Source organism: Heterocephalus glaber, unplaced genomic scaffold (genome assembly GCF_053883595.1).
Source record: "Heterocephalus glaber isolate CG9 unplaced genomic scaffold, H.glaber_assembly_v1.0 deba00001428, whole genome shotgun sequence".
Classification (NCBI taxonomy): Eukaryota; Metazoa; Chordata; class Mammalia; order Rodentia; family Bathyergidae; genus Heterocephalus; species Heterocephalus glaber.
Window position 1 is genome coordinate 16,004,538 of NW_028258293.1, and position 20,340 is coordinate 16,024,877.

The window sequence follows — 20,340 nt, forward strand, 5'->3', positions numbered from 1 at the left end:
AGTCATTATTTGCAACCCATACTTAAAGAGTAGGGATATTCTGTAATTTTGAGTAAACATACTTAGTAGGACTCTAATTTAACAATTTATTTGCAGTTAGTGAAACTTTAACAGCATGACTTAAAATATTTAAAAATGGATTCAGATATTTAGTTTGGTAAAAATTTTCAAGTTTCAGCATTTGATACTGCATGACAGCTGTTAAATGTTCTTTATCTACTTTTTATGCCATGTAATTGATAATTATCTTGAAAAAAATAAAAGGAAATGTGGATGCTCATTAGTTAAAAATTCTTCAATAAAATTTGTTAATATTTTGATCTTTACTGATTTTTTGTGCTTCTTATTCTGCACATATTATTTCTAAGTTGAGGGCTTAGTTCATATGTAAATTATGATTAGAGACTAGAATAGTTCAGGACCCAAAATGATCAAGGGAAAGCACCTTGTTGGAAACCCCCATGACAATAAACCTCTCCTTGTAGTTCCCATTTATGTGTTTCAATTACAAGGCTTATGTTAAAATTAGATTAGAATTTCCATTGTAAACTCTCAGCTTCATAGTTGTGTAACCGCCGTACAAACTTGATTGTAAACAAAGACCTTTAATGATGAGCCTTATTGGAGCAATTTAAGACAGAGTCATTGGGCTTGCAAGGTAGAAAATAGGTGTCTAGTGTCACATTTTGAGAAAAAATGGAAAGATGGGCTTTGGTTCTAAAGGTGAGCTTTACAATTTTTTCTTATGATTTCCTATTTTTTCCACAGAGAGGATGCATCATTTTAAAGAGGAAAACCCAAATCAAAAATAATCCAATAAACCTCAGTTCTTTTCTTCTTCTGGAGACAGGGTCTTACTCTGCCGTCTTTCAGGCTGGTCTCAACTTCTGAGCTGAAGTGATCCTTCTGCCCCAGTCTTCCAGTAGCTGGGACTACAAGTGAGCACCACCAAACCTGCCTTCTACTTTTTAGTGATTACTCTTGAAATGGAGCACCTTTTGAAACAAATGATCATTCTAAAGTTACTAGAACCCCAGACTCATTCAGTTCCGTGTACACTCTCATTTTTTGCATTTTCTGTTGACTAACTGAACTGCTAGTTCAGAGAACAAAGGTTTTGTGAAGACAGGTCTATATTTGAGTTTTAATAGTTTGAGAGAAAAAAATACTTTCATCGTGTGCTCCTCTTGCACACCCCGTTCCCTCCAAGTACTGGGGATTGAACCCAGGGCCTTCGCAATGAGTTACTTTACATCCCCAGCTCTTTTTTATGTTTTGAGACAGTGTCTCACTAAGTTACCCAGACTAGACTAGAACTCTAGTGATCCTCCTGCCTCTGCCTCCCAGAGTGTTGGGATGACAGGCATGTGTCACCATGCCTGGTGGGTAGCCACATTTTATACGTGAGTTTATTAGTTTCCTAAGGCTGCAGTAACTTCCTGTCTCAAACTTGGTGGTTTAAGTAAACAACATTTGTTCTCTCTCAGTTCTGGAAGCCAGAACTCCATAATCAATTTGTCAATGGGTTGGTTCATTCCGAAGGCCTGGAGAGTCACTTCCATGCCTGGGTTTGAGTAACTGGTGATTGTCTGCAGCCTTCATATTCCCTAGCTTGGAGGTGCTCTCTGCAGTCTCTGCTTCTGCCCTAACCTGGCCTTCCCCTCTGGGTCATCCCTTCCTAACGCCTTAAATTTCCCTCTCCTCTTATAACAGTCGTAGGATTTAGGTCCAGGATGATCATACTTTGAATCCCTTAACTTAATTGCATCTGCACAGTCCCAGTTTCCAAATAAGGTCATTCATAAGTAGCAGGGTTTAGGAGTTAGGTATATGTATCTTTTTGGGTGCCAATATGTAACCTACTACAGTGAGCAATTTGCTAATAAGCATGTGAAAGTACTTTTACTAAATATAATAAAGAATCTGACCTATGTTATGCATGTAAATGATTCCGAATTTAGTTGCATGTTTACTTTCTCTTCGTGTGGTTTTACCATTGATGTGGCATTCTTTTACTGTGTAATTAGGCTGAGCAAGTAGACATTCTATAATTTGTGACTTTAAGTGGTGTGAGCAAGTTCTTAAATCCTCTGACCATGTGCCATTTTAGCTCTTTACTTTTTTAACCTACATAGTTGGTTATTTTTGTAAGACAAATGTTTATGTGGTGTCTTCTGATATAAATCATGTTTGTCTCCACTTAAAAGATTTTAAATTTATCTCGTGACCTAGTCTGATATAAATGTGTGTGTCATAAGAAGGGATTTTATAGAAAGTACTATAAATTACTGGGTAGATGTTTGAGGTTAAGTAATCAGAAATAAGAGCGGAGGTCCTTGGTGTAAATAGTCAGAGCTGCTTTCTGAGAAGCGCCGGCCCAGACTCCAGGTGTGTGGATTGCAGGGAAGCCCTGGCAAAAGTATTCTTTCTTCCTCCTGTTTGGCATGAAGGTTATGAGAAATTTAATTTTTATCAGGGAAATTAAATAACAGGAGTATAGGTTTAAAAGATTAGTTGTACTGTAAACCTATAGCTATAATATTTGATAATACAATTTATTTTTTTGAGACAGGGTCTTGCTGTGTAGTCCAGGCTGGCCTTGAACTCATGGTGATCTTCCTGGCTCAGCCTCCCAAGTGCTGGGATTATAGGTCTGTGCCACCATGTCTGGCAATCATATAATTCTTAAAAGCAGCAAACCCTTTTCCTAGTCTCCACTCCCATTAGTCTGTTTTGGTGTTTTGTAGCATATATTTCAAAAAATGGTCATCTTTATTCTCTCATATATATACTGTCGCTACTAAAATAGAAAGTCTGCAAGTGCTAGAACCATGCCAGTTTTATTATTCAGAAAACTATATCCTGTCTCCTAGGGAGAAAGTACTACACAAGTATCTGTTGAATGAATCAACTTCATATGTCATGGACACTCTTGAAGTCCACGTATGACCCTTACTCATTCCCCTTAAAGGCTGTTTACCATTCTGTGGTAAGTAACATTGACATTCATTTAGCTGTCCCTTGTTGGGAACGTGTAGGTTGTTAAGACTACATGATGGTGAAGCTGCTGGAACACATCTTGTTTGTGTATCTGGTAATTTACAGTGTTAATTTTCTTAATTTCTGGCTAGGTTCCTGTGACAGTAATTAAACACATTTAAAAATCTCTTACTGAATTTTCAAATCTAAGTGACCTCCATTTCCCTAAATACATTTCAGATGCTTGTAAATCAGTGAAACTCTTGCCACATCTTGAGAAGGGTCAGAAGCAATGCGGAGATGCAGACTGTTGACTGCCTATGTGTGATGATTCTTGGCTAATCCCTCTTAGAAAAGACGGATCGGAACTTTTCTGGCCATACCGTAGCAAGACTGGGTTGAGGACACTGAGTAAGAAATAAAGCATTCCTTCCATGTCTCAGACACATGCTTAACCTTAGGTGACCGTGTATCTGTCTCAGTTTGTCCAGGACAGCCTTGTTTTTTGCTTATTGTCCTGACATCATCATTATCAGCATCCTCTTTCATTACCATTTGTGTGGTCAGCCTGTTTAATCTCTTTGTTCATTAGTTTCCTTGTCATAGCAAATGCCTTAAAAGTGTTTCCTGTCAACGTTATGTCACTCTTATTTGACTCAGCAGCACCTGTTTCATTGGGTCTGTTCCCCAGGGCCTTGCACATGGTAGGCAAGCGGTTTGCTACTGAGCTACATCCCTTGCCCTCTTTCTCCTTACCTGAAATGTTTTCTTCTCTGGGCTTCCTGGATACCATTTTCTTTGTTCTCTTCCCACTATTTGCATAGTCACTTCTCAGTTTCCTTGCCTGGATGCTCCTCATTTGCCTGACTTCTCAACACTGGAGTTCCTGAACACAGATTCTCCGTCTGCTTGAGCCTTAGGACTTATACCGCCTATCTGCTGCTGACTCTCAAATTTGTGTTCATTCCCGTCTTTTCAGTGAATCCCAGAGTAATTTTTCTGTTAAATATCACCGTTCTTTAATTAAGTTCATGAGGTCAAAAATGTTTTATAGCCTTTGCGCCTTCTCTGGCAGGCTGTACCCACTTCCAGTTCATCCTCTTGGCTCTCCTTTGGAAATGCACACAAAGATGGCCACTTTTCACTTCTGCAGCCATTCTTGCTCAGGCATCCATTTCTCCCCATGATTTATTTTGATAGCTTCTTAAGTAGTCTCTTTGCATTCACTCATGACCACCTCCCACAATCCAGTCTTCCCACAGCAACCAGTGTTACTTTTTTTTTTTTTTTGGTACCAGGGATCGAACTCAGGACCCTGCGCTTGGGCCTGGGCGGCACCACTGAGCTAAATCCCCAGAGTGTGTTACTTTTAATACAAAAGGGGAAACATTTTACTCCTACCTCAAACCCTCCCATGGTTTTTATTTCACTTAGACTAAAATCTGGAGCTTTCAGTGTGGCCTACAGTGCTCTGCATGCCACAGGCTAACTTTATGAACTGAGTTACTCCTCTTCCCTATTGTTTGTTCAGTTGTAGCTACGCTGCCCTAGTGCTGCCCTCGAGTTCTGATGTTCACACTACTCTCACCTTTAACTGAGTGTTCCCTCCAGACAAGAGCACGGCGCTCTCCCTCACCTGATCGGAGACTTCCTCAAGTGTCACCTTGTCAGAGAAGCCTTCTCTGGCCATCTTATGCAATGTTGTGTCCTCCCCTCTAGCTCCCCTTCATTTTTCTTCAGAGATCACATCACCTCCTGGTATGTTCGGGTTTATTTGCTGATAGTCCTTTAAGAAACTGCAGCCTCTGTGAGAGCCTGGGATTGCTCCTCAGTTCCCGACACAGTGCTTGGCACATTGTAGGTGCTCAGTTAGTGTTTGTATATTGAGTGGGCTGGAGAGTGAACCCAAAGAAGATTCGTGTGGAAGGTTTGCAGGTTACAAGAATGGGGGCTTTCTTTTATATCTGCAGACTGTTCTCTGTTCTAGAATAGATAAGAAATGAAATTGGGGTTTAGGATTTTGGTAGATAGCACTGGATGAGGGGAAAGGAAATGAAAGTAACAACCTACACTCTGGAGTAACAAAAGTGCGAGCTAGACATGAACTGATCACCTACCTGCCTAAGAGACAGCCTTTCATTTCTGAGCTTAGGAAGGACAAAAACCAAGTGTTGAATGCCCATTTTGAGCTAAATAGTGTACTGAGTCCTTTACGCTATCATTTGATCGTCACAGAGGCCCTTTCAAATAATCATTATGCCCATCTTGTTGGTGAAGAAATTGAGGTTTAAGAGGACACAGCATTCTTAATGTCATACAGCAGAGAAGTGGTGTATCCAGGTCTGACTGACTGAAGTTTATACCTTTTCCTCCACTTACTTCATAACACCTGAAGGGGGTCTGTGCGTAATTTACATGTCATATGGTGCCTTAAAGTTTACAGAAAATTTTTATATATCTTATTTCACTCCTTATAACAAACTTTTGAAAGTAGCTATCACCTCAGCTGTGCAGGCAGTTAACCTTGATGTCAGTGATGAATGATTTGTTGCACATACTATGCCAGAAAGTAGCAGAGCTAGGGCTTTGAGCAAAGCCTCCTCACTTAAAATTTAATATTCTTTCCTATGACACAAACTTTTTTTCTGGCACCTACAAATTATATTTGACATTTTTTGTGAGTTAAATATGTCACAATAAAATTATAGAGCTGGAAAGTGCCTTGAGATTGTGAAGAACAAATTCCTCATTTATATCAAAATCAAGAATCATTTTCTCAGACTGGGACTACAATCTACTTTTATTACTAAAGACTATATTTAATCTATTGAGGTCTTTCAAAACCCCTGTGTTCCCTTTTTTATTCACGTTTCAAATTTTAACAGCTACAGAAAAATTTTTTTACCCCCCCCTTCTACACAGGTTCCCCCAGCAACTCAGTTTTTCTTTCCATGTGTGATGAAAACTAATCAGCTTCTTGTGCATCTTTCCAGAGATATTTTATGCATATTTATTGAGCAACATCTTGTAGATTATCACAAATTTGTATATAAAGTCATATTATTTTTAAAAATGGCTGTATTCATATTGAATGAGCATTTGGTAATTTAACCAGCCATCTATTGAAGGATACTTAAGGTATTTCCTGCCTTTTAAGTTGAAGATAATTTTATACTAATTATTTTATTACATATTAATAAAATTAAAGATAATTTTATAATGAATGACCTCACAGACCATGAAATTTTTTTATATGAGCAGAGGTATCTGTATAATAAATTTCTCTTAAGTGAAATTGCTGGATCAAAGAATATCTTCTTGAATTTTTTTTATATTGATATACTCTTATGCCTTTATTTATTTACTTGGTACCGGGGATCGAACTCAGGACCTTGTGCTTGCGAGGCAGGTGGCGGAACCACTGAGCTGAATCCCTGGCCCTTATGCCTTTATTCTTAATGTAGAAATGAAACCAAGCTGCTTGTGTGTTTTCTGTTTGGTAATAGTTATTTAAAATTAAAATAATAACTCCTTTATTTCAAGGGGGAAATAAGATTTTAAAAAATATAGGGATATAAGATTTGATATTACTATGACAGATTACAGAAATGAAAGGAGTAATTTCTTTGGAGTCAGACCAGATTGGGACCCTAGTGTTACCAATATACTGATGTGACCTTTGGCAGGTTATCTTAATGACTGAACCTCAGTAGTCTCATCTGTAAAATTGGGATAATACTGCTACTCATATAGAGCTGTTCTGTAGAACTACTCTACATTGATTCTGAAACATACTACTCCATTCTCTACATTTTATTATCACCGAAAATGAGATGCCACATACTCAAAGGGATATCATGGATATATTGGTAGCATTTTTTTTTTTTTCTTGGCACAGAAGAAAAATTGTTTCTTGATGAAACAGCACTCAACAACTGAAACAAGTTAACTGTGCTAGGGCGTGGTATAGGAAGAGGATGCTCAGTGTGATGAGGAAAGTTGGGGCAGTGTGAATGGGATGTTAGATGGTGGGTAAGCAAGGGAAGTGTCTTTCTGCTCCAGTGATCAGCCTGCTAGGCTACTGGTTGGAGGATGGTACAGCTGATTTATCGAGCACAGGAGCAAGTAGTACCCGGGAGTCTGGGTATGCGGATGTTGGAGTTATGAGACTTTTTGGTATGTAACTGGATCATTGCAGAAGACCTAATAAGAATGGGGCTATGGGAGAAAAAGAATACAAATCATATCTGATCAGGGATTTGTATCCAGGATATATAAATGCTCATACATTCAACAGTAAAAAGACAACCCAATTTTAAAATGGACAGTGATTTGAATAGATATTTCTTTTTTTTTTTTTGGTGGTATTGGGGGCTGAATGCAGAGCCTTCACACTGAGCTATATTCTCACCCCTTTTTTTCTTTTTCTTTTTTATTCTGAGTCAGAGTCTTGTTAAGTTGCTCAGGCTAGGCTCGAATTTGCAATCTTCCTGCCTTTGTCTCCCAGAGTGCTGGGATTACAGGCATGTGCCACCATGACCAGCTATTGAACAGACATTTCTGCTAAAAAGATACCCAAATGGCCAATAAGCACACACAAAAAATGCTTGATATCTCAATAGGGAAATGAAAATCAAAACTGCAGTGAAATAACATTTTATCCCTACTAGAATGGCTGTAGCCAGAAAGACAGATGTTAGTCATGGATGTAGGTGAGGGTATTGAGAAATTAGAACATTCTCACACTGCTAGTGTGAATATAAAATGGTGTAGCCATGGTGGAAAACAGTGACAGTTGCTCAGAAAGTTAAATTACCATAGGATCTAGTAATTCCTTTACTAGGTATGTGCCCAAGAAAAATGAAAATATATGTCCACACAGAAACTTGTATGTGAATATTTGTAGTGGCATTAATAGACAAAATGTGGAAATGACCCAATTGTCAATCAGCTGATGAATGAAATACAGTATAGTCGATCCACACAGTGATGTATCATAAAAAGGAACGAGGAATGAAGTACCAATGCATCCTGTGAACATGGATGAACCTTGAAAATGTAAGTGAAAGAGGCCAGACACAAGATTCTGTGTATAGTGATTCCCCTTGTACGAAACATCTAGAACAGAAAGCCTGTAGAGATAGAAAGATTAGTGGTTTAATAGCTCTAGGACTGGGGAGGGATGGCAGAAATGGGGAATGAGTGTGAATGGGTGTGAGATTCCTTTTATGGGGTGGTGAAAATGCTCTGGAATTAGATAGTGGTGATACATAACCTCCTGCATGACTAAAATCCATTGCATAGTATACTTGAAATGAGTAAATTTTATGGTATGTGAGCCATGTCCCAACAATGCTCTTAAATCATGAAAAAATAAGGCTCTAATTCTAGCAAGGGACTGAATGAGGAGATTATTGATATAAGAAGAAGAGAGCCCAGTTATAAGAACTCGCATTGGAGCTAGAACACACATTGTTTGGAAAATCAGTGAGAAGAGGGAGGAGATAAGGACATACTGGGGTTTGGGAGTAAAAGACAAGCAGTTGTCACATTGCTGTATCACATTAAAGTTGGATGAGTGACAAGGTGAACAGTACTGAGACTGCTTCTCCCTAAATCCATACTGGCCTTGAGGCCTGCAGTGTGGCCAGGCCTGCAGAGAGGACCTAGGGGACCCAGTGTGGGGAGGATCCTGGTAAGAGGTGGGTACCGGGGTACAGCCCAGGCTAAACCTGGACAGTTTTGTGCTCCTTGGGGTCAGGAGCTGTCTTGTCCATTTAAAGTGTGTCACAGAGGTCAGCATATGCGGTCTAGGGAGCTGTGGTCCCATGTGCTGAAGGTGAGGAAGGCTGACTTAACTAAGGCAGTAGCTACAGGCACAGAACGGGTGGTGTGATTACAGGGTTCTTCCCAAGGCAAGACCTGAAAGACAGAAAGATGCCTTGGTCTCAGAGAACGCAGTGGATTTACTCAGGTCTTTGTGTCCGTGACCATACAACACACAACTAGGCTTGGCCTTCCTTTTGTTCATCACTCACTTCTGTTTGTGCCCGACATCACTGTACTTTTAAAAGACTTAATTATCCATTCAACCTCATTTAGATTTTATATATTTTCTGTTGGAAAAAGAACTGGGGCAAATGTAGACTTGAGAGCAACAAATATTTAATACTCCAGAGGACATAAACTTTGCTTATGCCGTATGAAATAGGCTGCTGGCTTACTGTAGCTCAGTGGTTCCTGTATTATGCAGCTCTAATGGATGACTCTAGTTATATGGGCAGCACCTAAGTCACGCTTGTCTTACCTGCACATAGTGTTCTGTGTGTGAGTACTGGATGAATATGCAGCTACACAGGCGGTCCCTGATGAATTGGTGTAACCTGAAAATGGTTTGTATACATTAATAGTGGCTGTAGCCATAGCAAGTCCTCATCCCTCTTACTGAGTTTTCAGACTTTACTGGTATTAAGTAAAATGTTTCATGTGACCTTGTCCACCCAGTAGATGAGTTTTGTAAGTTGTAGTAGGGTTGTAGAGAGTAGGGGAGAGAAAAAAGGAAAATTTTCTATCTTCGTTCCTTTTGAAGCCTATGAATTTGGAAGGATAAGTGGTGAAGAATAAGCAAAACTCTTGAGGGGTCTGACATCACAAAATAGTCGTTTACGCCTAATTTTCCTTTAGAGCCTAGAGGTTTTCCCGTGCCTAAATGTTATTAGATATTCATTTTGGTTTAGGATTTTGCAAGCCCCCGCCCACCATCTTTCTGTGTGTTTGTGTGTGTTGCTGATGATGGAACCCAGAACCTCACTCATGCTAAGTAAGCAGCCTGCTACTTAGCTGCACCCAGTGCCCAGAATTTTATTTTTTAAAAGACCAAGTGTTGGTTGATAGGTTGGGGTGAGCTCACCTTGTGCCACTGGGTAAAATTGAGCTTTCCTGAGGGAATTGTTTTAATTTGGGAGTGCAAGAAACAGGTGTTAGGTGTTTTTTGTACCTCCAAGGAGGCTAAAGTCAGGGAGGTGTGTGGTAGCCGGGACTTTGGACAGGTTGAAGAGTCTGGGGTCTCCAAGGAGCACTCGAAAGATGAGCTTTTCCTCCTTACAAGTCTTGCTTCCGACTGGCTTTGTACTCTGGAAAAAGAGAAAAATTCTTTTCCCGCTTCTTTTTGGGCCTGATGACTTCTTTGAGGCGAGAACTCAGAGCTGATACTGGCTTAGGACCATATTTCATTGGTAGCTTTTGTGGTCAGATCTATGGACACATTCACAATTTACAAATATTTTCCCCCGGGGAAGTGAGTACCAAACACCTGACTTAGAAACCAACTCTTGTGATAGGACTGGTTTGTAAGTTGACTTTGCACTGTGTTTTTGCTGGTAGCATCCCAGGTCCTTTCTTGTGGAACCACAGTGTACTGAAGTGTGTGTGTGACAGCCGATGTTGCACGAAAGTCCAGTGAAGCCACTGTTTGCATTAGGCAATCTAAGACAATGAGTAATGTTGGCTGAGACCTTACTTTTGTTAAAAAACAACAAAAAATTTCTGAATTTAGTGTCTTTTATTATGGAGATATCTGTAATTATACATTAGATTAAATTAAATACTAATTTTAGTCAGCCAAAATGTGTGCTTGAGTGAGGATATAAAGCATATTGTAAACATTTGACATAAAAAGTTAGAGTGTTGTAGAGAACAAAGGTTCTGTGTGACTTGGCAGCTGCTGTTAAAAAGTGACACGAGGAGCCCAGCTCTGGCCCACAGCTGCCTGAAGTGGCTGCAGTCTTCTCTAGTGTTACCAAAGGAATTCACACTGCCTTGTTTTAGAGCCAGGTCCTTACGTGTGCAGGGAGACTAAGCCTTAACTCCTCTTTATGACTAGTTACTGGGTTTCCCAGTAGGCAGTATTTTGAGATTCTAACTATGTGCCGGGTAGCACATTTCTTAACTGCAAGAATGTTTTAAAAAGTGCGAGTTACGGCTTGTGTTCATCAAAACTAGTTCTGAATGTCCTGGGGCATACATGAGAAAACTTAACTGAAACTCTGTGGAACTTCAAGAGAACTAAAATGGAGACTAAAACCGAAGGTTCTTCCTTTGCCTCAGACTCCAAGGACCAGCACAGAGGCCATCCTGAGCTCCTTTTGTACACTTTGCCTGCACTTGCCCCTAGGGAATAATGTTCAGAGTTAAGGGTTCTGACAGGGATGTTTTTGAAGACCTGTGAGTATACGATATGTTTCTGGGTCCTTTCCTGCCTCTGCACATCATAGAGGAGCATCAAGGGACATCAAGGGCCACTTCTTATTCGCCCCCCTTCATGTAGGGCAAAAGATTGGCAGTGACAGGGTTGGGACTCCAGCAGAATCACCCTGAAAACCTGGCATGTATCCCCTAGGGTTTGGGGGCCATAAGGATTAGCATGCAATTCTGTGGGTCACGGCACTGAGATAGCAGAGTGCAAGGAAGGGAGGAGACTGTATGTCAGCAGTCTGCACTTGGGAAGAGAATATTTTCCTCAGCTTCTGGGTTGAAACAGCTTAAAACATCTAGAAAGGGACAATGTCATGGCCACCTGAAAGGTGACCTGAGCCAGGGAGAGGGACCCATTAAAAACCCCAGAGATTGAGTGGGAGTCATGAATGGCCTGAGAATTTTATGTCAAAGGCCCCACCTTAGGGACTCTCCCAGGAAACCCACAGGTTCTCACGAGAGCCTGAACACCACATCTCAGTGATGTCACCTTTTGCCTGTCCCCTTGTCTTTCCCTACTCCTTCAGCTCCCACCCGAGGCGCTGGAGACAGCCTGTGTGAGGGCACAAGAGATGCAGAATAACAGAAAAACGGGAGGGAGGTGGCACCCACCCCAAGCCCAGCTGCAGACTTTGGAGCTCAGTCTAGGAAGGGGAGAAGCTTTAATTCAGATGAGTGTTGACTAAAGAAATTAGTCACAGAACTAGTGCTCTTGATTATTGAAATTACAGTGCTCCTAGGGCTGAAAGTAGTTTGAGGGAGATTTATAATCAAAGAATGGGAAAAATAAGAGACTTTCAGATTTCATTCAGAAACAAGGAAAAACTTGCTCACAGAAGGGCGTGGAAGGAAAATTTTAGGCTTATACCTTATTGAGCTCAGTCTCTCAGTTACTTGTATATTTACTAGTTATGTATATGTTCATATGTACACGGAAATGAACAGATAGGCAGTTCTAGGAGGACACTGTAAGTATGAGTTACATGATGTATATCTTTTTTTTTTTTGGTACTGGGGATCGAACGCGGGTCCTTGCATTTGCAAGGCAGGCAGCAGAACACTGAGCTAGATCCCCGGCCCCACATGATATATATCTTAAGCTTAGTGTTCATATTTTCCAAATCACAACTTTCAACAGTAAGAGAGAATTTTTGAAGTTGGGAAAATTCTGATTGTGTCAGCACCTTAAAGGAGAGAATTTTTTTTCTCTTTGTGGTACTGAGGATTGAGCTCGGATCCTTGTGCATGCTAAAAAGTGTTTGAGCGGGCCGGGGATTTAGCTCAGTGTTGCCACGCCTGCCTCACAAGCACAAGGTCCTGAGTTCCATCCCCGGTACTGGAAAACAAACGAAAGTGCTTTACCATTGAGCTACACCCACAGTCCAAGACGAGAGAATACTCAAGAGTTAAAATGAAAACATGCTGAGATTATTTTCTGGTTGGAGTGTGAAAAGGTGGCAGAGAAAGTAGATGTGATGTTATTTGCTATGAAGTATTAAGGTGCATTGTGTCATACACTGTGCTTCTACATTGGTATTTTGACTTTAAACAGTAATCCTGCAGAATTGCTGTTATTTCCATCGCATACACAAAAGTGGGGTTTCAGATGGGTTAGAGGAGCTGCTCTGGTTTCCACAGCCAGTCCAAGTTCAGAGCTTGGGTCTCGGGCTGTCTGATCTGCACCTCAGTGTCTTTGCAGTCTTCTCTGCTGCCATCCCGGGTGGCCTCACACCCTGGAGATGGAGCTACAGGTGGGGCAGAGATGGGTAACCTCAGGCTGCGCTCCTACCCTGGAAGAGGAGGATGGAAAGTACACAGCAGTCACGGTGACCGGCAGCCCCTGGATTCTTAGGGGCAGCTTTGTGGGCTCTCCCACCCTTGGTCGTGGGAAGAGTTCTTTGCATCTACCCTCTGGGAGGTTTCCTTTTCTGTTGTCTTCCTTCCCTGCCACCTTTAAAGCAGCCATTGGAATATGCCCTTCTTCAACATCTCTCACATTTTTTATTTGAGAATGGGCATTTGAGATGTTTTCTTTTGCCCAGCAACTCAGACAGCTAGTTAGCAAGTGGGATGGCATCAGTATTGGAATTTCAGGTCTCTCTGACATTTTCTTGTTCTCATGCTGCCTACAGCAACAACTTTATAAATGCATCTATTCATAGAAAGCAAACCCTTATGAAATCTCATGTTTTGGGTTATTTTATCATGGGTTTAAAAAATAAGATGTATCTTTTGGATAGAAGTGATAGTAGGGAAATGCTGACTCATTATGGAGGGGAGCAGGGAATCAGCATTTTCCATCTAGAATGCTTCACAGCCCAGTGTCTCGTTGTGGGGGTGAGGGATGAGCTGAGCCAGGAGTTCAAGAAGACAAGACTGCAGTCTTGGTTCCCTCCCTCCCTTTTATTGTATTTCATTTCATAAGCCTGTAAGGGAATGAAAAATTTGAAATTTCATGAATTTTATTAAATAGCAACAGTTCTTAGACTACGAGTTTAGAATTAGATCTAAATTTAAATTGCAGTTCTGCTTATTGAGTGACCTTGTAGAAGTAACAATTCTGTTCCTCATTTTTTAAAAGTCTGTAAAAGGCACTATTGCAAGGATCCTTGTTAGAATTAAGTGAGAAAATGTTTGTCAAGATATCAAATGTAATACCACAAATGACTGGCCATGTGGTCAGCACCACGTCTGGTGATTGAGGGCTCCTCACTTTCTGTGGGAGCAGTAGAAGCAGGAGGGAGAATATGTCTTGCAGACTCTAGAGAAACGCAGTTGGAGAGCTAGAGAATCCCGCAGACTTCTAAATTTGCCAGGAATTGGTATGGAAGTCAGCTTAGGCAGTCACTTTACCTCTGACGAAGACCCTCCCTCATGGAGCTTACATCTTAGCCACATGGAAGGAGGAACGGACAATAAAAATAGAAAACAAAATATAAGATACATGTGTTGGGGAGGGAAGGCGATAGTAACCGAAGAGGGAAGGGCAAAGAGCCCAGGAAATATTCTAAGAAAGAAAACAGCACAGGCTTCTTGGTCATCTCTTTGGTCTGGAGTGAGGTGAGAGCTCAGTGTTAACAAAGGATCCTTCACCTTCTTTTCTTTTTGGTGTGTGGGAGGGGACCTTTTGCTTGGGAGGCAGGCGGCGGAACCACTAAGCTAAATCCCTGGCCCTTACCTTCTTTTCTTGATTTGGCACTCTAGTTCTTAGGGCCCACAAGATTTTCAAAATGATTAATTTTAATATGAAATTTGTCAAATATGTGTAAAAGTTCAGACATAGAATAATATTCACCCTATACACACTGTCCAAAATGAATAGTAATCAGTCTTCTCACACTTGTTTTATCTGTTTGCTTCTCCTTCTCTTCCTACAACCTGCTCCTTTAGAGGATATCTGAGACTTTCCTGAGAAGGGTGCTGTGCTCCGAAATACCCGTTTCCACTTCCCCAGTGGTGCCTCCGATCTGTCCTTTCAGCCCTTAGTAGATTCACCCACCGGCTGGGTTCACGGAGCTTCCCAGAACCGCCAGTAAACCCCCAGTCCAGTGAGTAGACCGGACACCGCCCTGTGGCAGAGCTTGGGAACTACGCTTTCACCCACTGCTGGGCGTCCGGAGAAAGTGAGCTGTTGCCAGTACCCCGTGATTGAAGAAGGGCAGCCCCTTCTCGTTCCTCTTCACCCTTCTTTTCCTCTTTACCGCAGCATGTTTGAATAGGAAGATAGTGAGTTGGCAGTTCTCTTAGGAGGCCAACTGGAGTGCTGCTTGTGCAACCTAGAGGGATATACCAGCATTCCTGCTTATCACAGTGAAATACTCTTGCGCCATTAAGGGCTTTTGACAGCTTTACACAGACCAGATTTTATCAAGGGAAGTAGCTCCCTGCCTGGATGGGGTAGCTTCTCCAACCCTAGCTAAAGTGACAGAAGTCCCTTTGCCACTTGAACAAGCTGTCCTTTGAATGGGGGGGCATTCTGTTTCTTCTGACTAGGATCTTTCTCCACATAGCCTTTCGTGTGCTGTCAGAAAAGCAGGGTGCTTGCCCCAGCCTCTGCCTCTCTCCTTTCCCTTCAGTGTGTTCTGAGCCCTTTAGTCCACCCTCCTTCCCTTCTCTTGCCTCAGCCTCTGCTGTTTAGCTCAGTGCAGTGCTGTGTGCGCGCGTGTGTGTAAAAGTGTGCAGCTCTTAGTTGTATAGCTTTATGGATTTTCATGTATACCTGTGTAATTAATTTATTTATACCTATGTAATTAATGCCCAGATCCAGAAAACATCTCCAGAGTGCCAGATGGGGAGCTTTTATCTTGATTTACAACATTGAGATACCAAGTGCCAGGGGTCACGTGGTTGACCCATGGTGTAACTAGGACTGGAATTACTGTAACTGCTTCTGGGATTAGCAAGTCTTTATACTTGGATGAAAATATTAGTTCAGACATCTAACTGCATGGGAAAAGTAAGACAGTTGTTGGTATGGTTAACATTAACATCGTCACCAGGGCATCTTGATAATTCATGTGCATTACCACATTTCATCCGCTGCACAGAGTTTTGTCACCATTCCTGTTTTGTACAAACTGAAAGTCAGAGAGGTGGAGAGATTTGCCTCAGATCCCATAGCTAGGAGGTAGCAGAGTTAGGATTAAACCCCAAACTGTCCACCACCAGGGTCTGGTTTCTTACCGTGGTCTGCTGTTCAGATACCTGGTACCTAAGTGTAAGCGACAGTAATGTGTTTTTGTGGTGGAAGGAGATGGTTGTCTTTCTTACCTGTACATAATGAGTGCTCATTTTAGGCATATTTTGATCTGTTGGTTACTGGAAAAAATTATGAGAGGGGAATACCCCTTCCCCTTATTTTGTGGTTTTTGAGCTTGAACCCCAAGCCTTGGCTGTGCTAAGTGAGTTCTCTACCACTGAGCCACACCCTGAACCAGAATAGGGTTTGATTCTTTCCCAGGCCCTAGAGTGCTGTCCCTTAGAAAAGAATCTTTCAATGAGGGTGGCCCTTTAAGATTGATGTATAGCAAGAAGGTGATGTCTTTCTAGATGGATTATGAAAACTGGATATAGCAAAGAAGGGATGTGGACCTAAATATTCAGACACACAGCCACTAAAAGGAAAAGTAGTTTATTATAATGGACTTTAGAGTTGGATTAAACCAACAGTGCATGTTAATACCTTAGTCTTGCATTGCAAAACCTAATCATATTTGAGGAATTCTAGCTATTATGGATGGCTTGGATGTTTGTAAACATATGTTTAATATTTTTCCATTCATTTGATATTTTCAGCCAGAGTGGCAGGGACAGTATATCACTTTTAGGCATAAGAGTAGCTCGTGAAATTCATGTTTTATAAGATGAACTTTATGGCAAGAAGTATCAGTTTACTGTACAGCAGCACATCTCAAACTAATTTGTTTTTCTTTTTTGAGGCAGGGTTTCAGTTATTGTATTTCAGGCTGGCCTTGAAATGACTATACAGATCAGGCTGGCCTTGAACTCATGGTGATCCTTCTGCCTCAGCCTCCTGAGTGCTGGGATTACAGGCATGTGCCACCAGCCAGCTTCAAACTAACCTTAAAAGTATAGCCAGCATGCTTTATCCAGCTTGCTTAATGAAAGACTGTGGTTTTTGTTCATTTTTGAAAAATGAGTATAAAGAATATCGTTGCCATTTATATTTGAAGGGATGTGAGTGCCATAAGTAAGTTAAGGATTGTTTTGATACTTGTTCATTTTAAACTGATAGGGTGATGGCTCACTACTCAACGCTTCTGCTGTTGATTTAGCCTTTGTTTAATAAGTCATGCATTTCAGTGAAACTATCGAGGAAATAGGATTATGGATAATGAATTGTGTGATTAAGGTCATTCCTAAAATATGAGTAAAATGCAGAAAGTGTTGGTGCAAAATGTGTACATAATGAAATGGTAGCAGGCAGATTAATATCCTCCTTTGGCCCCTCCCCAAAGTAGAGTCCCTCTGTGTCCTGTTCAGCACAGCTTTTGAGTGGCTTTCTGAACAGACGTCACCAAGCTGAGGGGTGTAGCTTAAGAATGCTGTGTCTTAGAGCGAGGGGACCCGCTGCCAGCAAGCGTGTCCTGCACACCCGGCTCTGGTGCCCAGCATTAAGCCTTCTCCACGTCCTTCCCCTGGATTTTGTTCATGAGCGGTGGGCAGGTGAGTTGGTAGGAAGTCAGTCCCCGCTGGAGCAGAGGGCTCCTCAGGAGCAAAGAGGGCTGTGTCGGTGTCCTGCAGTGAAGGTACTGCACTCAGTTGGTTAGTTTACCTGTGAACCTTAACTGCCCATTCTTAGCTGCGGTGATTTACAGGATCATAGTTGGGAGGCCTTGATAAATGAAGAAAAATACCATTTAAGATAAAACCAAAGATATTGGTGAATGCTTGAGGTTCCTCCAGGGGAAAGAATCCTGCAGCGATGTTTCCTGATGGTCATGGGGAGTAAGACAGGGTGAGGAAGGAGGGTGGGGTGGAGTTGGAGTGTTCGCCTTCCTTGTGATCTTCATTTCTTTCACCCAGTTGATGCTTATTTTAAATTCAAATAAGTCTGAGTTATAATTTATAAATTTAATTTATTATAATTTTTTTCTATATTTTCAAGAACTAGAGTTCTAGATTCTTAGCATTAGATAATTATGAAAAAATTATAGTAGCTCATCTACTTGGCAGACTGCATATTTCAGATGTGAGAATTCAGAGATACTTCGTACCTTTTCTTCACTCTGGAAGGTGTTCTAAAGAGACTTCATTTATTAGAGAATTGACAGGGTAAATGCTAATATAATGGAACCATTTGACTTAGTTCTGGATAAGTGGAATTTGATTAAGTTAGCATGGTATGTAGGTAAGAAAGCAAACGAAAGTTTTAAAATAAGGCCTTTTCTTCTTTCTTTCTTTTTACAGTCCTATTTTGTAACAGATTATGATCCAACCATTGAAGATTCCTATACAAAGCAATGTGTGATAGATGACAGAGCAGCCCGGCTAGATAGTAAGTACATGTATTTATTTGATTGCTCACATGTCCTATTTTTAAAAAGTTCTCTCTGATGTTTACTATTTTAAACAGTATAATTGAAATACTAGATGATCTTGAATATAAATAAGCCCACCTCTTTTTTTGGTTTTATTATTATTCATTTTATGATGAATCTGCATGTTGGTCTATTTAAATAATCCTCAGTAAATAAAAAATAAAATAGTGATTGGATTGATCTTGTTCTGGTGAAACTGGTCTTGTCATTGTAACTTGTTGGAATGTATTAGTTGGGACAGTTGGAAAAAAACGTCAGGTCTCAGCTCTTTCTACCCTTTGGCAAAGGTTACAGTGGGGGAACCTGTAGAAAAGGTGCAGTATTTGTTAACTTAGAATTTATAAAAAAGCACACAGGCTTTACCACATATGTGTTTGATGAACGTCCCACCTCTCCACAGAAGAAAAGCCTTTTCTTTTAACTTGCATGATTCTTTTATTCACAGAGATCCAAAAATATGTTAGCACTTGTGCTAAAAGCATGGTATGGGAGGGAGGTGCAACTAAAATTTCTTTTTTGAACTTACTTTTTTCCAATTTTTTACATGGTAGAGATAAACATCAAAATAATTTCAGAGGTTGTCTGATTCCATCTGCCTAAATGTGTTTGATATTTTTAGCCTAATTGATATGCTAATATATTTGAACCACAAAATCAGCTGATAGTGATGCAGATAAACTCTGAAACTGTCTGCCATTAGAATATGATTGTCTCTGGTACTGAGAGTAAGGTATTAAGAGCTGAATGCCATTTCCTTATTATGCTAAGTGCGTGGCTCTCTCTAGAGGAACCCCACGGGAAGAGAGCCTGCCCTTACAGAGAAGCAGTTTATAAAATGTAAACAAATATACCATTTCCTTTGTCGTCGTTTTTGTGTAGTTTTGGATACAGCTGGACAAGAAGAGTTTGGAGCCATGAGAGAACAGTATATGAGGACCGGTGAAGGATTCTTGTTGGTCTTTTCAGTCACAGATAGAGGCAGGTTTGTATCAGTATTTTTTTTTTTTTTTTTTTGGTACCAGGGATCGAACTGGGGTCCTTGTGCTTGCGCAGCAGGCGGCGAAACCACTGAGCTAAATCCCCGGCCCTTATACCAGTATTAAAGTACACCCCGCTGTCCCTGTCTAGATCACAATCTGTTGAATTTGGAAATTCTTGTTTTTATAGAAAGAGGAAAAATAAGAAAGTATTGAATGGATCATAGAACTTGCTGAATTCGGATTCTTGCCAAATTGATTACTTTTTTTTTTCTTTTTAAAGTTTTGAAGAAATCTATAAGTTTCAAAGACAGATTCTTAGAGTAAAGGATCGCGATGAGTTTCCAATGATTTTAATTGGTAATAAAGCGGACCTGGATCATCAAAGGCAGGTAAGAAGGAATTTTGCTGTTTGAAGCCATGTAAATAAAGTGATACATTTAATGGAATGATGGAAAGTCCCTTGGTCCAAAAAACGGTGCCACATGTCATTTCGATGTTTATTGCTGAGTCTGGCACAGTGGATCTTTCAGAAGTCGCATCAGATAAAAAAAAAACAAGAAAGATTTGGGGCAGTTAAATTTTCACACAGTTTTACACCAAATTTTATTTTGCATTTTGGGTTTTTTTTTTTATTTGGTACCGAGGATTGAACTGGGGTCCTTGCACTTGGGTGGCAGGCAGTGAAACCACTGAGCTAAATCCCCAGCCGTACACCAGATTTTAGAAGACTCCTTAAGATTACAAGTATTTGTTCCATTTCCATTCCCATGTAATTTCTTGGGTAGCATCCAAAAACTCTAATTTAGTTGAGTAATCTTAAAGTTACACCCAAATACCTAATTTATTTACCATTAATATGAAAATTCTTTTCTTTAGATAATGATTTTAGTGTGAATTATAGTATTATATTTGAATTCTTCCTAACTCCAGTTGTTTAGTCAGCTGTAGCACCAGGAATCTTCAAGCTTTAGAATGTCGTTAGTACTCCTTGGGAAAAAAGACCTTTTGCCTTCAGATAATCCCAGCCATACCTGTTTATGCCTTGTATGCATCGGAAAGGTTTGTAA

The 20,340-nt window shown here is 40.6% G+C and overlaps 1 protein-coding gene across 3 annotated transcripts in view; it reads left to right on the plus strand.

Moving 5' to 3' along the window:
• Positions 1-20,340, plus strand: part of Rras2 (RAS related 2) — a 64,698-nt gene that overhangs the window by 34,699 nt on the left and 9,659 nt on the right. For 2 of the 3 annotated variants that reach the window (XM_004851464.3, XM_087211616.1), the window contains exons 2-4: positions 18,163-18,250; positions 19,173-19,275; positions 19,554-19,662. In XM_004851464.3, coding sequence (XP_004851521.1) covers positions 18,163-18,250; positions 19,173-19,275; positions 19,554-19,662 — 300 coding nt within the window. Of the gene's footprint in view, positions 1-17,388; positions 17,419-18,162; positions 18,251-19,172; positions 19,276-19,553; positions 19,663-20,340 lie in introns of those variants that run through there. The other variant, XM_087211615.1, reaches the window with a different exon arrangement.